The 25139-nt window shown below is 35.9% G+C and overlaps 3 protein-coding genes across 6 annotated transcripts; 1 reads left to right on the top strand and 2 right to left on the bottom strand.

Moving 5' to 3' along the window:
* Positions 1-840: 840 nt before the first annotated feature.
* On the bottom strand, positions 841-3395 carry LOC107829229 (desiccation protectant protein Lea14 homolog). The gene is made up of 2 exons (XM_016656704.2): positions 3102-3395; positions 841-1265 (listed from the first exon to the last, which is right to left on the bottom strand). Exons 1-2 carry the CDS (start codon positions 3305-3307, stop codon positions 965-967), a joined length of 507 nt encoding a protein of 168 aa, XP_016512190.1. The 5' UTR covers positions 3308-3395; the 3' UTR covers positions 841-964.
* A 1570-nt stretch (positions 3396-4965) lies between these two features.
* Positions 4966-13554, top strand: LOC107829228 (E4 SUMO-protein ligase PIAL2-like). Of its 2 annotated transcripts, none has more exons than XM_016656703.2 (12): positions 4966-5464; positions 6380-6452; positions 6777-6842; positions 8400-8465; positions 8558-8640; positions 9058-9109; positions 9185-9256; positions 11146-11213; positions 11315-11354; positions 11483-11567; positions 11882-11933; positions 13059-13192. In XM_016656703.2, exons 1-12 carry the CDS (start codon positions 5310-5312, stop codon positions 13063-13065), a joined length of 819 nt encoding a protein of 272 aa, XP_016512189.1. In that variant the 5' UTR covers positions 4966-5309; the 3' UTR covers positions 13066-13192. The 2 variants fall into 2 exon arrangements, with proteins under 2 accessions (XP_016512189.1, XP_016512187.1); XM_016656701.2 differs by having other exon boundaries at positions 4986-5464; positions 13046-13554.
* Positions 13084-25115, bottom strand: LOC107829227 (uncharacterized). Of its 3 annotated transcripts, none has more exons than XR_012702888.1 (11): positions 24754-25115; positions 24078-24214; positions 23818-23991; positions 17831-18067; positions 17596-17696; positions 17435-17507; positions 16518-16586; positions 16267-16374; positions 15011-15136; positions 14582-14845; positions 13084-13386 (listed from the first exon to the last, which is right to left on the bottom strand). XR_012702888.1 is itself a non-coding variant. In XM_075238363.1 (11 exons), the coding sequence occupies exons 1-11, from the start codon at positions 25079-25081 to the stop codon at positions 14651-14653; spliced, it is 1593 nt and encodes a 530-aa protein (XP_075094464.1). In that variant the 5' UTR covers positions 25082-25115; the 3' UTR covers positions 13084-14650. The 3 variants fall into 3 exon arrangements, 2 of the variants coding, with proteins under 2 accessions (XP_075094464.1, XP_075094465.1); XM_075238363.1 differs by adding an exon at positions 22764-22857 and having other exon boundaries at positions 13084-14845; positions 17831-18018; XM_075238364.1 differs by having other exon boundaries at positions 13084-14845.
* Between the last annotated feature and the right edge of the window lie 24 nt (positions 25116-25139).

Raw genomic sequence — 25139 nt, 5'->3', positions numbered from 1 at the left:
ATCCGAACAAACCGACATATAAATATATAATTTTTATATATATTTTTAAGACTTTTCATAGATTTTTCTTTAAAAAAATATCTAAAAATATTTGTGATTCTCTTATGGGATGTAATATTTAGTTAAATATGAAATGTTCTATTTTTATTAACTTTAAATAATGGGTTGTACCATACTTTCTTATCAGGTGTTAGTGAATTGCGTCAATCTGTTTGTTCTTTCATATTCATATGTCAAGATCTATTAAATTTTTAAATCTTTTTTGAATTTGAAGTGGTATTTCGATAATTTAAAATTAAATAGAACATATTATTATATAGGTATCATATTGATTTTATGTTTAATTATTAAATTCAGTTAACCTTGAAAGTGTACATCAACGAAAAATTATTGTCAGACGACTAAAAAATACCTATCATATATTATAAAGAAAATTCTCATATAAGAATATGATAGATCATATGTTTGTCAAATTTTTCAATTTTTACTAAACATATATTTACTTATAAAAAAATTTAACAAAGTAAGATTGAAATAATATTCATGTAACAAAAAACTTCAAAAAATCCGACAAAACCAAACTAATCCAAACCGATATAGTTGGTTTAGTTTAATTTTAATAAAAATCGAACCAACCCGGTCAATGTACACCCCTTGCACCTCCTTTGCACCTCCTTTGAACTTCTGTATCGTACTTTATCTTAATCATATAATGTGGTTTTGTTTATAAAAAAAAATGTAGCTTCATGAATGAAGAAAAATACTTTTCAATACTTAACTAAACCAAAAACTGGGTTTAGGCTTCCTTTTTAAAAAAGAAAAAAAGAAAAAAAAAAACACTTCGCATCAAACTTAATTCTAATGCTTTGGATTCTGAAACAAGATACAAACTTTATGTAGAACTTTTGAAGTAGAAAAAAACACACATGAAATTACAGATTAGATACCGATGCTACTACGTACTTCATATCTCTTTAACCTTTTCAGTATCTTCTTTCTCCTCTTCTTTTCCACCCTTCCATAAATCGGACAGTGTTGGAAGCTTGATCTCGCCACTATGAGAAAGGGGAATGGTGAAGTTGCCAATGACTGGAAGGTCAATGGTGAGACCCAATTCCAATGTATAGTCAATGTCCCAATCTGCGCCAATATCCTTAGCCAAGCTAACTAGCACACTGTGAGGAACTTTCACTGGCACATCTAACATGGTTGTATCATCTGCCTTTATATTCCCTGGGTCTGGAATTGTTCCTGATACTATAACCCTGTACTCCATAATCGATTGATTTAAATATGATAAAAGTCAGTATATAAAAATATTTTCCGTTCGTTATATCAGTCAATGAATTATGTCTCAATCCTAGTATCCTACACTGGATCTCCGTATTTGTAATTGGAAAATTCACTATCAATTAGCAAAATCTAAAACAAGACTAAAAATCAGGGGTGTCAATGCATATTTAAAAACCGATTAAACCGAACGAACCTCACCAAACCGATTTTTAGGTTTCTTTTATTAAAACCGAATCTATAACCTTACCGATAATTAGAGTATTTTTTTGGTTTATTTAAAAAAATATTGAACCGTACCGAATGATTTTTAAACCGAACGAACCGTACCGAACCGATTTTTAGGTTTCTTTTAATAAACCGAATCTATAACCTTATCGATAATTAGGGTATTTTTTTGGTTTATTTAAAAAAATACTGAACCGTACCGAATGATTTTTAAACCGAACGAACCGTACGAAACCGATTTTTAGGTTTCTTTTAATAAAACCGAATTTATAACCTTACCGATAATTAGGGTATTTTTTTGGTTTATTTAAAAAAATATTGAACCGTACCGAATATCGAATAAATTTATAATGTGAAAAATATATTTATATATTAAATTTAAAATAATAAAGCATTAATTTTTTTACAAAACTAGCAAGACGTGAGTTTTTACTCTCTTGTGTGTGGTAGAATCACTTAGCCAGCATATGCCTATAAACTAGATCAGATAGCCAGTGAATTGAGTCCAAGGTGTACCTCAATATAACAAAAAAACGGTAACAAAGAAAAGTAGAACTTGCTTCTTAGAGGAGTTTCTATAAATCTGAAAGGTGAAAACTGTTAGTCCCGCCAATATTGTTGTATATGTAAATAATAATTCTGTAAAATATAAGTTATCGTAATAAAACAGTAATTAATTCGAGCCCACTGAATTCACAGTGTTTCCTTAAGAAATTTAATTCCCTCCTAGTACCCAAGGTAATGGATTATTTCCTCCCAGGATAGAACGAATCACACACTGGTGTAGCGGTACTTCAAACCCTAGTGTTTCAACGAACACAAAGTTCGGTAGCAAATCACACTTACAGTTGCTTGTTTGAAGTTAAAAACAATGCAGAACGAAGGAGTAGAAACTCAGAAAATCGTATGGAAATGCTGAGAGGAAGGAGTGCAATGTATAGCCAAATCTGTTGAGCGATTTCAGTCTTGTGTATTGTGTGTTGTGTGTCTTTCTTCAACAGCTGTTGCACATATATATATATAGCAGCCAGTGTTGAAGAAAAATAATCGTCCACCCTCCATGGTGGAGCAAGCATTAGCTTGTTTGTGGAGCAAGCACATTCATGGTAGGAAGAGCATTAGGCGGCTGCCTTAAAATATCCGTTACAAATGCGGATAATCTTACGTTAATATTTACTATTAACAAATAAATTTGGTCCAAAAAATTAATCAATCAATCATTTGACTGAATCCGAATCCGGGAATCCGAAGCCGAAGCCGAGCGACGGCGCGAGGCTTACTTTCTTCTTAACTCTTTAAGAGCTACAAGAAGAGCAATTATATATATACCCACCAAAAAAAAATTTCTCTTCCAATATGGAAGAATGTCTCATTGTCAAGAGAGAAAAACTTAAAATTTTACTCAAAAATTTCATTTTCCCTCCATTTCCCATTCACCTTCTATTTCATTTTAAAAACAAAAACCTCAACAAAAACTGCATCGAAGTTAAGCTTCACCAACATGTGAAATTAACAAAGAGAAAAAGTAAATATATACTTCAAAGTTAAATCTAGAATGATAAGAGGAGATTTATAGGACCGACCTGCCGGAGCATTTAAGGGTGTAAGAGATCTGCATGATAGGTACGGGAACGGAGTAAGGGTTCTTCACTGCCACCTTAGCATGATATGAAATGCTGTCCATGCTCACTTTCTTCATATCCACGTCTGTGATGCTAGCCTCTGGTTTCTCCATGTTAACCACCTTCTCTGCCACGAAATTCTTCGCTTTGTCTATCAAACCGGCCATTACTTTTGAATCCAGGAATTAAGAACGTTTTCAGTTTAAAATGTAATGCTTGATATATGAATCACTCTACAACTCCTTTGGATATAATTAAAGCATCTATTTATAGGATGTGGTTCCGAACTTTGAGAGTTGACACGTAACAAGGTTACTCCTATCAAAGATATGATGTGGATACCTCTTTTTTTACAAGAAAAAATTGTAATGCCGACACCAGTACACGTGATGGTCGGTCTTGAGCCCGTGTCCAAGGTTTGATCGCATCATTCATGGATATCTATCTTCACCATTAATTACGTACGTACTACTCTTTAGTTGGGTGGAAAGAGGGAAATTAAAGTACCTGCTTATTAACTCTTTGTTGACTTTAAAGTTGTCAATGTGGAGCTTGTCATGTTGCTGAGTACAATTGCATTGCTCTTGCGTGTGTATAATTTTATTTTTTTTTAAAACTTACTTGTGCCAAGTATTTATTACATCACAATAATTTATTATGATTAAGTGACTTATTGAGTTGAAAATATATATTAAATAATCGTACGTAAGTGATTTAAAAAGTAAATATAAAAATATATAATAAATAATAGTTAATCCGGTGCACTAAACTCCCGCTATTCGCGGGGTTCGAAGAAGGATTAGATCAACAATTGCTTCTTTAGTGCCTCTCCTAGGGGATGGATTCATGGAATATGGATACATTAACACTATATGACTTAAGGTTTCACCACGTATTCCGTCTGTCGACAACTCGTACGGATAGTCAATGATCCCGATACTTCATTTGTCAATCTCAAAAAGATTGTCCTATTACTTTTCTTTATTCTCCAAATAGTCGGTTCTCCACCTCCATATTTTTTTCTTTGTTATTTTTCATACGTCTCTGTTACGATTTCTTTTTATTCAACCGATAAATCTTGGAGGTTCCCTACCTTTTTACTTTATTAGTATTTTATTCATTCGTAAAACGTCTCAGTTACGTTTTTATCGTTTGGTCAATACATCTGAAGCCCTGCCCGGCCCATATGCACATATAGCCACTTTTGGCATCGCTGTATTGGAACAGTCAAAAGTTCGAAAACGTTTAAATTTTAGCCACTTCATCAACTTCAGACCATCGCCTCTGAAGTTGGCCGCTAAGACAGGTCTGAAAATTGGCAGTTCAACTTCAGAACTTTTGTCTGATACCGGGATAAAGATATTAATTTGAAATAGAATATAAGATTGATTCATTCATGTTTGGTTGTGGATACTAGCCGATAATTGTATAAATTTTATATCAAAATGATGAAATTAGCTATTTAAAGTGGAATAGTTAATTTCATATGATATCCCTCCGCATGAAATATCATCCCACCTAGTAACCAAATAAGCCCTAAGGGTATGAATCACCACAGAAATATTAGTATAGTAATTAAATGGTAACTGTGGAGATTACCCCTCGCTCCCACCCACTAATTTTGTTGGGCAAAATAAATAATTGACAGTTGGATCGAAATTAATTTGATTGACTAGTACAAAAATATATCTAAAATATATTATATGTATATAATGCACTTATATATATATAATATATATTTATCAGATATTATTTTTTAGAGCAGATAAAAATATATATTTCTAAATTTCGTTTTACTACATTAATTTGGACTGATTTTCAAAGATGGAGCAGCCCAAATTCATGTTTGTGGTTGGTTTTGACTACTAAACAACAGTACATATAATTACACATGTAGTAGTATTATCTTTGGGTTGGCGGGCAAAAATTGGAGAATGAGACATTCCAGAGTTTGGAATTCATGAATTGCAAGCTGTACAACGGTTTAACGTTTTGCAACACTTGGCAACGGAAGCTCTGCATGCAAGAAGAACACGAACAAGCCAAAAATGGAGAAACACGAAAAACGTGAACTAAAGCAACATAAAGCTGTTGTTTTAATTTGTTACCGCTGTTGAGCAAATTCGAAAACGAGAAGAAGCAGACTGCAGTTACTTAGCGTTCTCGAAAATGGAGAGACCGACAAGCAGCTCGGCGAAGGTGCAGAACGCCGGCACGGCGTCGATGCTGGTGGCGACGGTGGCCGATTTGATGTCTCTGTATATGCAGAGTGGTCACCTTAATCATCTTTCAGTTTTCAGCGACCTCTGCCTCTCTTTAGCCAAGTCCGCATACATTCTTCTCTATTTCTGCTTACTAATTAACTCATTTACTAACTGTGTGTCCAGAGGCGAGGCAGATCTAAAATTTAAACGCAAAAAGTGCACCTCTACACACACATGCATACTTTTTTCATCACATCAGCACAACCTGTTTTTGGAAATTGAAGTCGAATTTTTCAGCTTCAATCGTTTGACAAAAATTTGAACTACGGATTGCGGCCAAGCTTTGAGTTGTTTGGCATTGTTTGAAATGCGTGCTCTGTTTACTGCTGGACTAATTCTCAAAACGTGGAGTCATAAATTAGGTATTTCATGTTGGAAGCTTATAAAATCGTTGTGCAGATCAGGTTACGTGCAATTGCTGATATACTTATTCGTATATGTTTAACGTTATGCCAATGAAGCTAATATGTTTGTGGGTTGACCTAATAAATCAGCTGAATCAGTACTGATCGTGCTACATTTTTAATTATTGAATTGTCAATGTTTTAGTGGAATTGTCTATGTGAATGCATCAAAATGAAAAACATAGGTAAATTAAGGTGCAAACAGTGAAACACAAGGGATTAATTTGAGGCAAGTTTAGTTTAGTCAATATCCTCTAACAGCATAGCCTTATGCGAACGCACAACTGGAATTTGCTGCTTAAACAGTACTTATCAAATTTCTTATGCAATGTAGTTGATGCCCACCCATAAACCTCTTTATGTGCTTTTGCAGACAGACATACATATACATATATATATAATGGACTTAATTTCAATCAATTACTCCTTAGCAGAACATACAAAGATCTATTTTAGTCCCACTATATTTGTTGCTTTTTACAAAATGAGTTAAATTCAGTTTTCTCGTTACTTTCGAGCTGGTCCAGATTCTCTTACTTGAGATAAACTTATGTTTGAAATTCAAAAGCAGAGGCATTGATCATGCAGTGGCTAACAACGAGGTCCCCTTAAGATCACATGAGCTACCATCACTGTTGAAACAGGTAAGATAGACTAAGATGCAAACGGAGTAATGAGCTTCTTAAATTTATAATGAACACTGAAACTGCAGACATTTTTCACATTCTCAGGATGCTTCCTTTCGAAGCTGCATTTGTGTCTTTAACTCTAGTTTGCTTAATGTTTGTAAGCTATCATTCATAATCTAATGTAAGTAGATAAAAGCTGGAAATAAAATTTGATGCTGTGGTCAGTTCACAGTGTAAGTGCAGCATCTTGATGCATCCACTGTAGAATATGTTGAATACTTTTTGAATCCAATGGGAGTGTGTTCTGGAGATTTATCATCTATTTTCATGTGCCCCAAGGTGTACAAGTATAGGAATGACTTTTCCCTCCAAGACGCTTCTATGGTGTTACTGATGTCTGTCAAGGTATACCAATCTTTCATGTTTCCTCATAAAATTAGTCATATTAGTTTCCAATATGAAAACCTGAAGTCATAGCAACTAAACTTCTAATTCCAGCTTGTATACCTCAATTCTACTTGCACATCCCAGAACTTGTATGCAGTTTATACTTTTGCTACCATTTATTCTCTTTTAGTGCAGGATTTTACTGTATTTCTTCCCGAGTATTATGGCTCCCTTTGCATTGTTATAATGTTGTGGTCATTGATATACAAGTGCTGTATGTGCAAGTTCTGTGATTTTTCTACACCTTGTATTTGAGGTGCTGACTAAAATGTTGCCTGACTTTTACTTGTGCTGGACCCCCCATTAATTTCACCATCATACTCACATCTTCTTGACCTCTTCTGCCGCAAAGGACTCCTATTTCTCACCAATAATAAGCAAGCAAGTAGCAAACAGTCCTCAAACACAACCTACTACATCTTATTGTTGCTTAGATGGTTACATGATATCGGTATTCCAATGCAGCAATTACAGATGTGTTGGTAAAGCTATTAAGAATCCCCTTTCCTAATAATGTTCTCTTGGCTATTTTCCTTATCAGAGGGAATAATTAGGAAATTATAGTTTCTAACAGAGTTGGAATAAGATTTATTATTTCCTTGTAACAAATGTTTCACAAATTAGCTTCTGAAACTTGGAACTGCAAATCCTGTTAGAGATAGATATAACTAGTATAGTAGCCAAAGTAACCTTTCTAGGAGCACGTAGATTTCTTTATATTGAAAAGGAGGTGATTTTGAAAATTAAAAGCCAGAAGTCTTGTGTCCAGGTTAGAGAAAATTTGACTTTCAGCATACTGGTATATATCTGTGCGAATTAAATAGCAACTTGTTAGTGTATTGAATAGTAAATAGTTTCCCACAGCAGGCGTCTAAAATTTATGTGCCATTTATTTGGGTGGACAGCGACGAATCTGATCTGCTGTGTAAAAAAAAAAAAAAAACAGGAACACCGCTATGAAGATACTTACTGGTGCTACTCTATTCTTAAATCTACGAAAATAACTTTGTACTATATTAGCACAAATAGAAACATATAGTTACTCAGGTGATTATTGATTTAGATGGTTATAGAGCCCAATCAAACAAAAAACAAAATCAAATTTAGTATCCTCTCCAGAAGATGAGTTCTAAAACATCTATGATATATGGACGGGGAGCTAGGTTGGGTAAGGGAGAGAAAGGACAGGATAGTTTTTCTGGTAGTTTACTAGAAGTAAGGAACACAGCTTAGTTAGAGGGTTAGACGTGGAATTGTTCTTGACTTCTAAGAGATCTACAGACCCGTTATAATATTCCTCTCACATGATAAATCAGATAAAAGTGCAAATATGCTTCTCTCTAAGTACTGAGTTCTTTTGTGAACCAAAGAAGAGATAAGTGGTGGTTTAAATTGTTTCCAACATTCTCAAGAAATCTCTTTATCATGTTCATTTCCATCCGAAATGTTGCAAAGCTGGTTACTCTTGTACTTAGTTTAGACTAAATGGATTTGTTGCATCTGTGTCCTGATTAGAGTGCCTGCAAGGTTGGGTGGTTTCGGAATGAAGATACCAATGATCTGCTTATACTTATCCAGGAGGTAAGTGAAACCTTTCATGTTGATCCTGCTCTTTGGTTTTCAATGACTTCGTACCTTGTGACTTTCGATCTTATTTTTGGGATCCTGCTCAGGTTAACAGATACTTCTCCAGTGCTGAAGATATTGGTGTTGACCCCAGCTACGTCCACCCTTATGTTTCAAAAGTATTAAGAAGGTCTGTACTCTTAATGTGTTAGCCATGTCATTACTAACTGCACCTCTATTTTTAACAGTTCCCTTAATACATCAGAAGATTTAGAAGGATATGGTGTGACATCTCTAGCCGTGGTAGCTGTTACTGCCAATTTGTCAATTAAACTATTGTTCTTCTGATTGGCCATTCTTTTTTTTTTCCTTGAGATAATATGATTTCCCTCTTTCTTTGTTAGCAATCAAACTGCTTTAACTAAAGCAAGTTACTCCTTATTGTATTACTCACGTGTCATGTCCTAGAAATTAACTCGGTCAGTTTATAATTTTTTGTCAATACATGAAGCTCACACTTCTATTTCCCTCACCAATCACCATCACCATCCCATCTCCGCAGTCACTTTCACTTTAGAATAATGTCAAAGCCTCTTTGCAAATGCAGATTCTCTCCAAAGCTGAAGATGGACAGGATAGTAGCTGCTTTTCAAATCAAGGCAGGTTAATTTGTCTACTAAATGGTCTTGCTACAATTTGAAATTTTGGTGGTCTAATTGGTTATTTTTGTGTAGCCTGGATTTGGAGCTTTTCATGCTGATTTCCACATTTTAAGGGGAATGGTCACTCCAGAGAAGGACGAAATAGTAAGTGTTTTTGCTAGCGTTTGGCCATAGATTTCCAAATTTGTTTTAAAAAATCTGATTTTGGTGAAGTTCGGTTTGAAGATGAATATCTGTTTGGACATAATTTTTCAAAACATATCATTTTTAAAAAAAATATATGAAATATGACTTATACCCATAAGTTTTAAAAATTATCAAAAATACCCAACAACACTGAAGAAAATTCATACAAAACAAGCGAAACAAATCTAAAGAAAATTTATACAAACATTAGCAGATTTTAGCAAATTACCTTCAAATTTTATCTTTGCGGTGGATTGCCACATATTGGCACAATAACTTTGGTGAAGGTTTTCTTATGTTTATAGAGAAGGCAAAGCCGCGTGAGTTTAATGAGGGAAAAGTGGGTAGATATGGATTAGTTGAGTCATAATATCAGAAAGTGGGTTTTTTTATAAAATACAAAAGTTTAGGGCAATTTTTGAAATTTTTTTAAAAACCAAACGGTAATATTTTGGGCCAAAAACAACTCTTGAGCTAGTTTTGGGATTTGAAAATTTGCCAAAATATGGATAAAATCTACAAACAAACAGGTATTTGCCAAAAATAATTTGGAATTGTTTTGGCAAAATCTATGGCCAAACGGGGGTTTTGTTTAATCCATTGAGTTGTAAAAGCAAGATGGTTAATCCGAAGCTTGTTGCTTATAGTTGAATAAGAATTTAGGATGTGTTTGGTATAAAGGAAAATGTTTTCCTAGAATCACTCATTTTCTCTTGTTTGGTTGGTGAGTGAAAAACTTTTTCCGGAAAATAAATTTTTATGCTACTTTTCTCCTTTTCTTTCTCTCTGCCCCCCCCCCCCATCATATTTCCTATGCTGCCCTCCCCTCTCAAACCCCAAATACCCAACATTTTGAGGACTCTATTTTCTTCAAAAGTTTAATTATTCTTTTAAAAATTCACACAAATCCAAAGTGACTAATATTTGTTTTACTTTTTCACGCAAAAATAACATTGAAATTTGTGCTACATAATAACTAAAAAGAAAATACTACTATTTTTTTTGTTGAAAAAGAAAGTACTCTTTCTACAACATGAAAAAGTACTCATTTTGTTAAAATGAGAAAATATTTTTTCTACATCATAAAAAGAAAATACTCATTTTGTTGAAATGAAAGAAATACTTTTTACTACATCATTTTGTTGAAATGAAAGAAAATATTTATTCTACATCATCAAAAAGAAAGTACTTTTTTTGTTGAAACGAAAGAAAATACTTTTTTACATCATGAAAAGAAAATACTCATTGTGTTGAAATGAAAGAAAATAATTTTTGTACATCATGAAAAAAAAAGTGTGGGGAAGGTTGAAGAAGAATTTTGAAAAATATTTTCCCAATTGGAGGAAAATGAATTCACGAGGAAAATGTTTTCCAAAACATTTAAGCCAACCAAACATGGGAAAATTGGAAAATATTTTCCGGAAAATATTTTCCTTCATACCAAACACACCCTTTGTGTTCTATTATTAGTATCTTTTCTACTCTGAAACTATAGCTGTTCTCTCGTATACATTTTTGCAATCTACATTTCCTGAGGGTCCTGGTTCTTGTGTCCAATTGGCCCTTACATTGTTTCACATATTTTGGCTTCACTAGTGGGAAATTCCAGAGTACTGTTGCAGTTATTTCGCTTCTTATCATCACTACCTTCTCTACCGTCATGTTCTAATTAACTAACGCTAGTCATCCAGTAGCAACTACCATGAGCAGTTAGGAGAAAAGAAGTTAGGTCTTTATTTTCGTACTTTTACTACTTTAAATATACTTAAATCATACTGTTTGAGCTCTTACATAATACTAGTACTATTTTTTTCATGTTCCAATCTTATTGGCTGAATTTCATGCAGTTATTACTTGTAACAAATGTTGACAATATGGAGACAGCATCCTGCATCATTGCGCCACCAGAAACAACGTATAACCTACTTTATTTTATTCTACTTTGTTAGCTTAAACTCTAACCCTCCATTCTTCCTTTGGTGTCGGACCCTAATTTTCAACTCTTCTTGACTGTAGCTTTCTTTTAAATGGAAAACGGCTGGAGGTGACGACTAAGGTGTCTGTAGTCTGTTTCTCCCACCAACTAATTTCTCTCTCTGAATGATTTTCTTGCTATCAATTTTTGGAGTTGATCAATTAGTGTAACTGCGCAAATTCAATCTCCATTATCCTGAAATTTTGCAGGACAGTATGCAGCAGCCTCCCACCAACATCACTAAAATGCTCAAATATGGTGTGAATATTCTACAAGTGGTCGGACAATTTAATGGTAATACCAAACTTATTCCCTAAGGATACCATTTTTCATAATGAATGTGCTTATCTATTATGCTATACTATGGAGAAACTTTTACAGGTCATTATATTGCTATAATTGGCATAATGAGCTTACTACCATCTTTAGAGTCTCATGGGATAAAAGATTGTGGTAGATCTCTTCCTTTAGCTTGTTCAGGTAAACCCAAATAAAAAGAAACAACGGTGCACGTGTGTTTTAGTCTGTTTAGGTGAACATATTTGATAGTTTGTGTAAGGAGATGTTTTGTATAACTTGAATAATTATTTGCTCCTACTTCATCGCAGATCTGGAAATTGTTGAGAACTCATCAAGAATCTCGCTTAACTGGCCCACCAGGTAAATTATCATATGACACAAATTTTCTTAGTCCATGTCTTGGCTTCTCTACACTTTTTTATATTTATGGATACATGTTTGAATATGAAAATGCCATGTAGCACGCACACTAAATTTATCTCCTAAATTTTCCCTAGCAGATGATGCTCACCTGGAGTTAAACACAGTCCTCTTGATACTATTTTCTGGACGGTAAAAACATACCCGCACCGGGTGTTTACACCCGACCAATAAACAAATGACACATGATTAACTTAACTAAGCCGGGTGTAAACACCAGGTGCGGGCAAGTTTTTACCTTTCTGGACCCAGTCCCACTAATCTTAATTAATTATATGGCTAGAAATCTTTGAGTTTTTCCCCTCGGATCAAGTTGGGTCGCATGCTGACAGTTGTGTGTACTTACGATCTCAACATCAGCCTTGGAAAGGTTGCGTATTTTCTCCAGCTAGTCTTAATTTAAAAGAGTCTCTAGGATTATATGTTGCTAATATACGTAGTCACATACACATACAAACCGAGACAAACTCATGCGCATGGAGTGTCATTTTTCCTTTGTAGTCCATCCAAAGATAAATGACGAATCATTTAATAACTAGAGTTTCATCACTGATCTAACGTCAAGTTTGGTAGCTGGTTTACTTGCATATTGGTGATGATAATTGTTTGAGCGTGCATTTGGCGTCTGCAAGCCTGAGTGTTTCCTGAGGTCAGGGGCTGAGGTAGAGTGCGGGATGCGGGTTCGGCCAAACCTAATAGCTTTTATTCAAACCATGTATTTGTCTTAAGAAATCTATTGAATATGTACAACTTATTAATTTAGAACCCAGAAACTTAAAAGGATTACAATTCCGAACCTTTCAAATCCTGACTTCGCCTATGCTTGAGGTCCTTTTTGAGACTAACGGGAAGTACCATTATAATGCTACCAATTATTAGTGATTATTCTTTTTTGCATTTCTGTTAATGATGTAGTGCTTGATTATCACTACTTGGAAATTCATGCAACGGAACCTATTTGGCAGTTCCTCACTGCATAAAACCAGGATGTCTTCAAGAACTAAGGATTTATCGAAATGTTGATAAGGTAACTCATGTTTTAGATCTCCTAGCAATTCTTGCCAGGTCTTGAATGAGGTAGGCAACGAGGTTGTTCCTGGAGTCGCATCTGCAAATGGATCCTGGAAACCAATTGTACAAGACAAAAGTGTCTCAAGTCAAACATACAGCAAAAGCCAATACATTAAGCAACTACGGCATGAAAGTAAATACAGCCTGAGCGCTGCGACATTGGATAAAATTCAAATGCCAAAGCCTAGGATACTTGTGCATGCTTCTGTTCCAGTTACATCAGTGAAAACAAATGCCCCGGCAGGCTACAATCAACAACCTCAAAGAACCTTTCTGGCGCCATCTTGTCTTGCAACAACTGAAGAAAGCTCAGAAATGTGTTCTGCCATGGTTAACCAGGTTAATGAACAAAGGATAGATTTGAAATAAGAGAGCTTATTGGCTCCAAGAACAAATTACTGGAGGGGCAGCCTTAGTAGCAGACCCTCTTCGGCTATATTCCAACAATTTATGTTACCACACTATGTGATCGATAGTATCCTTTTCATTCTGCGTGCTGTTTTCGCTGCTTTATTTTAATATGAAGTTATTCACCTACAATAGATAAATTCCGTATAATTGTCTGTCCAGAATCTATTTAGCTATTTTATTACTTCAACATTTTGTAAAAAATCAACTATTGCGTAGTAATTTTTAATTTCTACTTCTAAAAATAAAACTTCAACTGGTTAACTTGACTCGAAGAAAGATTGCTTGTCTAACTTTCATAGATCTAGAGGTTAGACATTTTACCTTAATGATTAATCAATTGAATTGATCCAAACCAAATGAGAGTTGGTGCGGGAAAGATAAGAACGGAGAAGGCCGAGGAAAAGGGGGTTCCTAATTATTTAATGTGATTTGCGAAAAGAGATCATGAGATGTTTTAGAGTGTTCCAGTGACATTACTAATTGCTGAAGAAGGTTCGATGCTCGAAGATGAGATCCTTGATACCATCCTCTCTGCAGTCACAGACGATAATGATAAAATGCATAAAAACCTTTCTGATACGGAAGTGACTTCTTGTCTTTCCCTAAGAGGACTCCAATTCTTAGACTTGGAATACACGTAGACTTTGTCGTTTCTATGGTGTGTATCAATGGGTTGTAAGATGGGAAGGTGGGGACGGAAGGATAAGAACAAAGAAGGGAGCACTTTCATGCATAAAGCATAGGTGAGGAAAGGTCCAGAAATAGAATGCGGGCAATCCTTGGGCAAGACATTTGAGACAAGCTCTTGTAAAATTCTGAAAGCCAACAACAATTCAACTACTTTTTGTTCCACTTCATTTTTTTGAAGGCAAAATGCGGAATATCATATATGTATTTCTTGCCTTCTTGATTCTTTCAAACCGCATATGAACTACTAGAAAGGACATTCAGCAAGGACATGTTCATTGTAACGGCTTATTTTCATTATAAAAATATTTTGAGCAGATGGGTGTGCAGGTTGGGGATTGAAGATATCTAAGACACAGTACCCATGCACAGCATAAAATATGTATTGAAAGGTCTAAAGGAAATAAAAGGAGAATTACCAATAAATTCATCAGCATTATCTAAAGCCTTCGACGCTGCAGAGAAAGCGTGGATGGCGGCCAATAGAGTTAAAACAGGGGCTTCTTTCCATTTAACATAGCAAGCAAATGATCCAAAACTTTACTTCCGGCGTCTCTCAGACCAGAGTGCATGTACTCATTAGTAATCCAAAGCCTGATTCCTGCTATCTGAGAAGCAGTCTCCATAGATAGCTTAAAGTTAACATACATGTCTTCGTAGTAAACAGCAGCTCCAACTGGTACCTGTATATAAAAAAAAGAGCCCAGGTGTTATATGAAGTATAAAACATCAGGTTACTGTAACTTCTTGTCTATTATTAGGAGTGATACGTCAAGGTAGATTAAAATCTTTAACATATTGATTGACACGAGCCTGAAATTGTCAACTTTAATAGAAATACAACATACCTTGTTATCCTCTAATGCAGCAATATCATATAATGAAGGCCAATCCTTCTTCTCTGCTAATAGCTGGGCCGCATCTTTGAATGGCCTCAAGGCATGGACTTCATCAAACAACCATGGGAATATCATCTACATGTTAAATTAAAAGGCGATCAACACTTGCTCAATATACGAAAAGTTCAAACTTTTTTCACCCAAAATAAACAAAGGGGTCTCTTAATTCCAGCTGAAAGAAATAAATGCATTCTGCAAATTTTTGACCTCAGATCAATGGTCCATCAGACTAAATGCAAAATAAACCCATGTGATATCAGCTGAATGAGTGATTTATAAAAATGTCCATAATAAAGAAGTGTAGGCTTTATTAAATCACAAAGACAAACCTCACAACTCTGATCAATAATAAGCACCTCAAGTGGGACAGAAGCTCTTAAACCCAGTACATTAAGCATATTTTCAGCAGTTCTCAGAACTGGTCCGTGGAGAATACCCTGGGTTATGATTTCGTCCCTGATATATTGGTTGTTCATATGTCGTTCCTATTCAATCACATTGTTTAATTGATCTTTCCCCCAATCCCCAACCAAATATCCATGACTTCTTGGAGCAGTATGCAGTTGGAATTTTCTTATGTTATTTTCCCCATATGTGCCTCACAGAGGAAGTGTGAACTAGGGAAGATTTGACAGTCAATCCTGTTGAACTCTAACCATAGTGTTTCTTTGCATTTGTCCTCTGAGAATTGAACTCTCACCACTGAGGGTCTGCTACTCTTCTTCTCTCTTAGTCATTCAAAAATCACCATTTCCAGCAATTTGAACTCTTAATTAACACCATAATTAAAATCTCTTTCATTTACAAAATGAGAAAGCAACTAGGAAGAAGACGAAGAAGAAAATTAAACTTAGCTAAACAGAAAATTGAATTGTTTCTATTAAGAGAATCAATTTAGGTAAAGCAAAATCAAGAACAAGGTAGCAGTAGCTATATACATCTGCAGGAAGTTAAAGAATTATGTCGGAACTTGAACTAAGGGAAATAGATAGGATGTGCAAGGATGAGCATATACATCATAGTTGCTCATAAACAAACTGATATTAATATAATTTTAGACTCTATGGTCTATGCCACATCTCTACTGTGCCGTCAATGTGGAGGTCAGATCATCACAAAACATAAAGCGGAAGTAAAACTTTTGTTTGATGCTTGCTTCATATTATCGCGGTTCTTAACTAAAAAGCGTCCACATTGTGTCTTACCTCTCCAGTAAAAAGTACGGGGCGGCTGTTTTTTGCTGCCTCAATTGCGTTGAATTTGTTGTCATTTTCAGCCCTAATTCTGTGAGCAGACCACATTGACGACGCACCCTTCATATCAGAAAAGGCCAATGAATTAGACAGTAGCATGCATGCATGCAGAAAATAGGTACCCAAAACTATAGAAATAGATGCAGAAATTCCTTTAGCCAAGTGGTCACACTGTTGTAGCCATACTCCTATTGAAAGTTTACCTGGCAATATATGCTTTCATGCAAAAGAGCATATAAAGGATTTGCATCAAATGCTATCCATCTCTCATACTGCAATGCCACAAAGAGTTCAAATCAGCAGATATCTCATCCAGCTCCTGCACTTCTAAATATATCTCGAATTACCAAGAAAATGCTGGCAGCTCATTCTCACAAAATGGGCTGGAATTTCAGATCCTTAGCATCTCCTAAATGGCAAAAAATCTCACAGTCTACAGTAACAAATATGAAAAACTCTGTTTACTTGTCAACAGACGGAAAGACACAGCACTTCTACAGTTATCATAACACCTATATGTCATCACCAAAGTCATCATGAGCTGCTAAAGGCTTAAATATGTCATTATCCAGGATAATCCACATCTGAAAGAACTTTATTTTTGTCCAGCATCTTAAATTAACTTTTACCATGCAACAGAATATCAATTTTCTAGAGAAACAAAACTGATAATAACTTAACATGACATTTAGTTTCTGGTTCATAAGAGATCAGACATTGCACATGAAAGATTTTTGCATTCTTCCTTAACAGGATGTTCGCTCGTGTTCTTTTCTCTTTCCTCCCTTTATTTTTGTATTTCTTCGTTTGAAGTCAAAGCAGGATTAATTAGTCATGAATTATCCTATTCAAAAATCAACACAAAGATAGTCATTAGGAGTACCATATAAACAAACAAAGATGAACGCGGGCCACTGAAAATTTTTAAACTGATGAAACTGTACAGAAAGCATTTGAACTCAATGTAAAAAAATTCAAGGAGGATATCTATGGCAGCATGTTTAGTTCATGAACCATGTTTACTAATTGCTGAACAAGATCTCAAGTTTTTCGCAATATTAATCAACTTAAACTCAGAGAATAAAAATTCACTATTTTTTTTGTAACAACAATATCTCACAGCGTTCAAGAAGTAGTCACTGATTCTCCTTTTTGCTCCTTGAACTATTACAGGATCCCAGGCTCTCTCAAACCTATAAGCATAGTATGGAAGTCAAAGATTCAAATGTATGATATTTACTGGGAAAAAGAAAAGGAGGAGATGGCAAAATGATGGCTTACAGGTAATGCAATCGTTCAAAACCGGTACTAGATCCTAGACCCGAGAGACCAAGAAGCTGTAGTCCTCGAGGTGTTAAGATGCCGCCAGATGGAAGAGGCACCTATGTCACACACAGAGAAAAGGAGGGAGATAGGGTAGGGTGCAGAGAGATAGAAACATTAACATTATTGGAAAAGTATGTATCAGATGGACTCATATGAAAAAAGTAATTGTATACAAGCATAATTCCCTTACCCCTCCTCCTTCAGATTCTGCCAGGTAATTTACGACATCACGAACAATTTCAATATCCTGCGGAAACCTCTTGTAATATTTTTCATTCTGATGAACAAGCTGCTCAAAGCCTGCCTTGTAAACAGCATCAGCTGTGCATCCTTTTCCAATTGGAGGGAGTCCGCCAGTTATAAGAGCATGTTTGAGTCCTTTGGGAGCAAAACTCAAGTAAGTAACTGCACAAAATCCTCCGAAGCTCTGCACAATTATGGATCCAATCACAAGCCAGCGATTTCAAGCACAACTAACATCAGAATTAAGACTTCCATACATCATATGAGATGATAGTTGTACCTCAAAAGATATTTTCAAATAAATTTTTAGAAAATATATACTCCGTAATAAAAACGAAAATTGAAAAAATTGTTCCTGCAGTAGTCTTTTTTAACAACTTATTGAGAGAATACACGATGACATGTTAGGATCGGGAACCCGGATAGTGCGGAATTTAGCCAAACAACGGTATAATGACAATAACAAAGACAATGTAAGTTGATAATAACGGCAATTAAAGAATATAAAGAAGACACAAATTTAACGTGGTTCGGTCAAGGTGACCTACGTCCACAAGCGGAGAGAAGCAATTTCACTATATCAACAAGAGTACAAAAGAGAGTACAAATTAGAGTAAATACTCTAATTAATCCCAAATACCCCAAGAGAATAACCTCACAAAATCACTCCAAAGAAAGGGTTCACACAAGTGTTTCCCAACACTCACTCTCTTACAAAATACTCTATAATGAAATAAATGGGGAGAAAGAAAGACAAGAGTGAAAAGCTTTTGAATTGGTGTGTTTACAAATAAGGAGAAACTCCTCTATTTACAGCAAGAAATCCTTAGTCTAATAATGGATATTATGTCATGGCAAATGTCATGATCCATAAATTTGTTATAATGGATATTATGTCATGGCAAATGTCATGAACCACAAATTTTTTATAATGGATATTATGTCATGGCAAATGTCATGAAAATTTGGCCATATTACAAATCTCCACCTTGGCCTAATTTCAGCTTATATATAGTAAATTTGCTCCACCTTCTCCGCAAAAACCCCAATGGGCAAAATCATTCTTCATAAATGCCAATCAAGTTCAGGCAAAGCTTGAACTTGGACACTGGAAGAGGTTTTGTGAACATGTAAGCAGGATTGTCTCTAATGTTGATCTTCTGAACAGAGACTTTTCTTTCAGCAATGGTTTCTCGGATGAAATGATACTTTATATCAATGTGCTTCGTCCTCTCGTGATACATTTGATCTTTAGTCAAGTGAATGGCACTTTGACTATCACAGAAAATGGTAATACCACTTTGGTGTAAACTGAGTTCCGCAAATAGACCCTTCAACCATAAAGCTTCTTTGATCGCCTCGGTCACTGCCATATATTCTGCTTCGGTAGTAGATAAAGCTACTACATGTTGTAATGTAGCTTTCCAACTAATAGCGCAACCACCGATGCAAAATACATAGCATGTCAGTGATCTTCTTTTGTCAGGATCACCTGCATAATCTGAGTCTACAAAACCAACCAAAGTGTTAGTATTTCTCCCAAACTCCAAACATGTATTTGAAGTAACTCGCAAGTATCTGAGAATCCATTTCACAGCATGCCAATGTGCTTTACCAGGGCAAGCCATATACCGGCTTACCGCGCTCACTGCTTGTGAAATGTCTGGACGTGTACAAACCATTGCATACATAATACTGCCGACTGCACTGGAATAAGGAACCTGTGCCATGTACCTCTCTTCTTCCTCTGACTGCGGGGACTGAGCAGCTGATAACTTAAAATGAGCAGCAAGAGGGGTACTAACTGGTTTAGCATCTTTCATGCCAAACCTCTCCAAGACTTTCTCCAAGTACTTCTTCTGGGTCAGAAATAGCCTGTTGGCTTTTCGATCTCTTTTGATCTTTATGCCAAGGATTTTCTTAGCTGCTCCCAAATCTTTCATCTCGAATTCACTTTTCAGCTGACTTTTCAAATTGTGAATTTCTGTTAAATCCTTAGCAGCAATGAGCATGTCATCAACATATAATAATAGGTACACAAATGAACCATCATTTAACTTCCGGAAGTAAACACAACTATCATACATGCTCCTCGAATAACCATGACCCAACATAAAGGAATCAAACTTTTTATACCATTGTCTTGGAGACTGCTTTAATCCGTACAAGGATTTCTTCAACAAGCAAACATGATCTTCTTTTCCTTCAATTTCAAATCCTTCGGGTTGATGCATGTATATTTGTTCCTCAAGTTCGCCATGTAAGAAAGTTGTCTTAACATCAAGTTGTTCTAATTCCAAATCATACATGGCAACGAAGGCAAGCAAGACACGAACAGAGCTATGTTTAACAACAGGTGAGAAAATATCATTAAAATCAACTCCTTGTACCTGACTATAGCCCTTTGCAACTAATCGTGCCTTATACCTCGCATCTTCAACCCCTGGAATGCCATCCTTTTTCTTGAAGACCCATTTGCAACCAACAATTCTTTTTCCTGATGGCGGCTTCACAAGAGACCAAGTACCATTCTTGTGGAGAGACTCAATTTCTTCATTCATTGCAATCAGCCACTTGGCTGAGTCAGCACCAGAAACTGCTTCTGAATATTTTGATGGTTCTCCAATTTCTTAAGTTTCCTGTGCAACTGAAAAGGCAAATACAACATAATCTCCAAACCTTAGTGGTTGTTTGCCTTCTTTTCTTGGTCTATGTTTGGCTATAGAATACTCCTCTTCTTCTGGTTCAACTTCAGGAGTCTCAACTTCAGGAATTTCAGCTTCTGTCTCAACTTCAGGAGTTTCAACTGTATTTTGCTCCAAAGTTGATGAGCTTGGCTCAAAAGGAATGCCAACCTCAATCTCCACCTGGTTCTGTGTACACTTTCCTTTATCTGTATCACAAGAACTAGAAGACTCTTTTCTAGAATGTAACATAGAGGATTCATCAAAGGTTACATCTCTGCTAATTATAAATTTTGGTGCCATGGGATCAGGATACCATAGTCGGTATCCTTTCACCCCAGATGCATACCCAAGGAAAATGCACTTTTTATCCCTTGGCTCTAATTTTCTATCATTTACATGCATGTATGCAGGGCAACCAAATATCTTTAAATCAGAATAATTAGCAGGAGTGCCTGACCACACTTCCTCTGGAGTCTTAAAGTTCAAAGGTGCAGAAGGAGCTTGGTTGACAATATAACAAGCTGTAGAGATAGCTTCTGCCCAAAAGGCGTTTGTCACCCCAGAATTTGAAATCATGCAACGAGCCCTTTCCAAAAGAGTTCTATTCATCCTTTCTGCCACACCATTTTGCTGAGGTGTCATTCTCACAGTACGATGTCGAGCAATTCCTTCATTCTTGCAAAATTCGTTAAATTCATCATTACAAAATTCCAAGCCATTATCTGTTCTAAGCCGCTTAACCTGTTTTCCTGTTTGCTTCTCAATCAAAATTTTTCATTGTTTGAAATTTAATAAAACATCACTTTTATTTTTCGGGAAATAAACCCAAACTTTCCTTAAATAATCATCAATGAAAGTTAACATATACCTGGCACCACCTTTTGATGGGGTACGTGAAGGACCCCAAAGATCTGAATGAATGTAATCCAAAGTACCTTTTGTTCTATGAATCGCTGGAGATTTGAAGCTAACTCTTTTCTGTTTCCCGAACACACAATGTTCACAGAACTCCATATTTCCGGTACTTTGGCCACATAAGAGACCTCTTTTGCTGAGGATGGAAAGACCTTTTTCACTCATATGCCCCAATCGCATATGCCACAATTTGGAGATGTCAGAATCTGATTTATCTGATATTGAAACTGCAGCAGCACCTGTAACAGTAGATCCCAAAAGAGTATACAACGTACCAGATCTGCGTGCTTTCATGATCACAAGAGCACCATGAGAAATTTTCAGAACTCCACATTCACCTGTGTACTTGCACCCAAGAAATTCTAGAGTGCCCAAAGAGATGAGATTTTCTTCAAGTCAGGAACATGTCTAACATTGGTGAGAGTTCTCACCACACCATCGTGCATTTTGATTCGGACTGTACCTTTCCAAAAACTTTGCAGGCATCATTGTTGCCCATCAAGACAACTCCACCTCCAATAGATTCATATGTGGTAAATAAATCCCGACTGGGACACATATGATAAGAACAACCCGAATCTAAAATTCACTCATTGTTAGATTTGAAACTATTATTAGTTGCTAAAAAAATAGTTCTCTCAGTCTCATCAGCAGCTACACTTGCTTCGGCAGTGTCAGTATTTTTGTGCTCATTTTTCTTTTCTGTATGCTTTTCTTTGTTTTTCAATTTAAAGCATTCAGAAATAATGTGACATTTCTTATGACAATATTTGCACATGACATTTCTGTATCTGGATTTTGACCTTGATTTAGGTTTCTCACTACTTGAATCTTTCTTATTGGATCTACCTCTTATGAATAAGCCTTCCCTTGGTTCCCACTAGTTTCCCCAGTAATATCTCTATCTATTTGTTCTTTTGATTTCAAAATAGATTTGATATCTTTATAAGAGATATTATCATTTCCATAAAGCATAGTATCTCTTATATGTTTAAACGACTGGGGTAAGGAAACAAGCAATAACACAGCTTGATCCTCATTCTTTGATTTCAGCATCTATGTTACTTAAATCCATAAGAAGAGAATCAAAAGTATCAAGATAAGTAAGTATAGAGGTACCTTCAGCCATACGAAAAGTGTAAAGTTTTTGCTTTAGATAAAGCCTGTTTTCTACTGTTCTTTTCATATATAAGGTTTTAAGCTTTTCTCATATGCCTTTGGCTGAGCTTTCTGCTGCAACTTCACGCAAAACCTCATTTGAAAGATTTAAAATAATACCTGCTTTTGCCTTTTTGTCTATGACGGCAAACTCCTCGTCCGTCATTTTATCCAGCATCTTCTCCTTTCCTTGCAGTGCCAAATCTAAGCCATCCTGAATTAGGATAGCTTCCATCTTTAATTGCCACATTCTGAAGTTTGCACTTCGGTCAAATTTCTCAACATAAAACTTTGTTAGAGTCATTTTGGCTGTTTAAGCTAACCCGGTTAGATATGGCTCTGATACCAATTTGTTAGGATCGGGAACCCGGGTAGTACGGAATTTAGCCAAACAACGGTATAATAACAATAACAAAGACAATGTAAGTTGATAATAACGGCAATTAAAGAATATAAAGAAGACACAAATTTTTCGGTCAAGGTGACCTACGTCCACAAGCGGAGAGAAGCAATTTCACTATATCAACAAGAGTACAAAAGAGAGTACAAATTTAGAGTAAATACTCTAATTAATCCCAAATACCCTAAGAGAATAACCTCACAAGATCACTCCAAAGAAAGGGTTCACACAAGTGTTTCCCAACACTCACTCTCTTACAAAATACTCTATAATGAAATAAATGGGGAGAAAGAAAGACAGGAGTGAAAAGCTCTTGAATTGGTGTGTTTACAAATGAGGAGAAACTCCTCTATTTATAGCAAGAAATCCTTAGCCTAATAATGGATATTATGTCATGGCAAATGTCATGATCCACAAATTTGTTATAATGGATATTATGTCATGGCAAATGTCATGAACCACAAATTTGTTATAATGGATATTATGTCATGAAAAATGTCATGAAAATTTGGCCATATTACATGACATTAAGATAGAAAAACCAAATACTGAAAAGCTTCAAAGCTATCGGACCTGTCCAAGTATTGTCCAAGGTCCAGCACCAGGGACAAGACGTTTTCGGATGAACTCGGCATCATGTACTATATTATCAGCTCGGAAATGTCTCAAGTAGTTAACTAAATCCTCTAGTCTTTTTTAACAACTTATTGAGAGAATACACGATGACATTAAGATAGAAAAACCAAATACTGAAAAGCTTCAAAGCTATCGAACCTGTCCAAGTATTGTCCAAGGTCCAGCACCAGGGACAAGACGTTTTCGGATGAACTCGGCATCATGTACTATATTATCAGCTCGGAAATGTCTCAAGTAGTTAACTAAATCCTCAGCAGACTTCACTTGTGACATAGACGATGGTGTTAACGGTGTTGATAAACCTGTTCCTCTCTGCAGCGAAAGCATCAGCAGAAGGAATACAGAGAACTGCCTATGTCACTATGGTTGAGAGACAGAAAAAGAGAGAGAGAGAGTACCTGATCCATTAAAACTACACGGTACTCCTCACATGCTCTGCTTATCCATCCTCCAGCTTCAGTTGGTCTTGGGCATTCAAAGCCCGGTCCACCTTGCAAATATAGTAGATATGGCAGAGGTTGTTCCTCCTTACCAACTGCAATGTACTTGATAATCAGTAGAGAAAATAAATTAACCAAAAACTGTTCTTAAAAGAAAATAACAGTCGGCTAATCATGGAATCAATATATAAGCGTGCTAAAGTACATAACTTATTAACTTAACAGAACAAATGTAAGACAAGTATTTTGAAGCTAATAGCTTAAGCAGTATTTGGAAAACTTCTTCTAGTACCTTACATATCAGTTAAGCTGAAATTTAGAGCTTTTACTTCTAAATATTACTTTTGTAGTTCTTTATAAGCTAAGCCAAGACCAAACACTGCCTAAAATAAGAATCAAATAGAATCAACACATAAGCACGCCAATACATAAGTTAACCGAACAAATGTGAATCCTTCAATCAAACAACTACACCTCAATCCAAAATAAGTTGAGATCCACAATATGAAGTTTCTCACTATTTATTCAGAAATAGAATATTTTTACAAGCAATCGTTCTACTTAGACAGAGTAAAGTAGTAAACAAATGCAAAATCCATGATGATGAACATTGGGAACCGAATAAGAGTAATACCAGTAACGACTTCCCGAGCGAAGACTGTGATTTTAGGAGAGGAAGAGTCATCAAGAGAGTAGTCGAGAGGAACGATGAATCGGTGATCGCGTAACCGTAGGTCGGGAACGGAGTACCAACCGCCAGCGACGTGGTCCGGCGTGGATTTGCCGTCGACGGTGGCCGTCTTGTTGGCGGCCATGGCGCTTAGTTCTGAAGGAGTAGTGGAGAAGTGGAAGTGGAGATACTTTGTTCGAAGTGGAGAGAGCGAAAAAATGGGAATAGAAAATGGGAATGGGAGGTGAAGATGGAGGAGTGGCTTTATCAACGATGAATGAAGTGCCCGCATTTTGACTTCCTAAGTTTACTCTATTGGTCACGAGTTATCTTCACACACTCAAAAAAAA

The sequence above is a fragment of the Nicotiana tabacum genome, chromosome 19 (genome assembly GCF_000715075.1).
Source record: "Nicotiana tabacum cultivar K326 chromosome 19, ASM71507v2, whole genome shotgun sequence".
In the NCBI taxonomy this organism is placed as follows: domain Eukaryota; kingdom Viridiplantae; phylum Streptophyta; class Magnoliopsida; order Solanales; family Solanaceae; genus Nicotiana; species Nicotiana tabacum.
This window is presented reverse-complemented; position numbering and strand designations above follow the sequence as displayed.

Coding starts and splice junctions, on each gene's coding strand:
- LOC107829228 (XM_016656701.2), top strand. CDS start 5,310: ATGGAGAGACCGACAAGCAGCTCGGCGAAGGTGCAGAACGCCGGCACG. Junction 6,453..6,776: donor TACCATCACTGTTGAAACAG/GTAAGATAGACT, acceptor ATGTGCCCCAAG/GTGTACAAGTATAGGAATGA. Junction 6,843..8,399: donor TGTTACTGATGTCTGTCAAG/GTATACCAATCT, acceptor TGTCCTGATTAG/AGTGCCTGCAAGGTTGGGTG.
- LOC107829229 (XM_016656704.2), bottom strand. CDS start 3,307: ATGGCCGGTTTGATAGACAAAGCGAAGAATTTCGTGGCAGAGAAGGTG. Junction 1,266..3,101: donor ACCCTTAAATGCTCCGGCAG/GTCGGTCCTATA, acceptor TATGGAGTACAG/GGTTATAGTATCAGGAACAA.
- LOC107829227 (XM_075238363.1), bottom strand. CDS start 25,081: ATGCGGGCACTTCATTCATCGTTGATAAAGCCACTCCTCCATCTTCAC. Junction 18,019..22,763: donor AGACAAAAAGGCAAAAGCAG/GTATTATTTTAA, acceptor TTGCTCCCAAAG/GACTCAAACATGCTCTTATA. Junction 14,846..15,010: donor CTGCATTAGAGGATAACAAG/GTATGTTGTATT, acceptor TTTTATATACAG/GTACCAGTTGGAGCTGCTGT.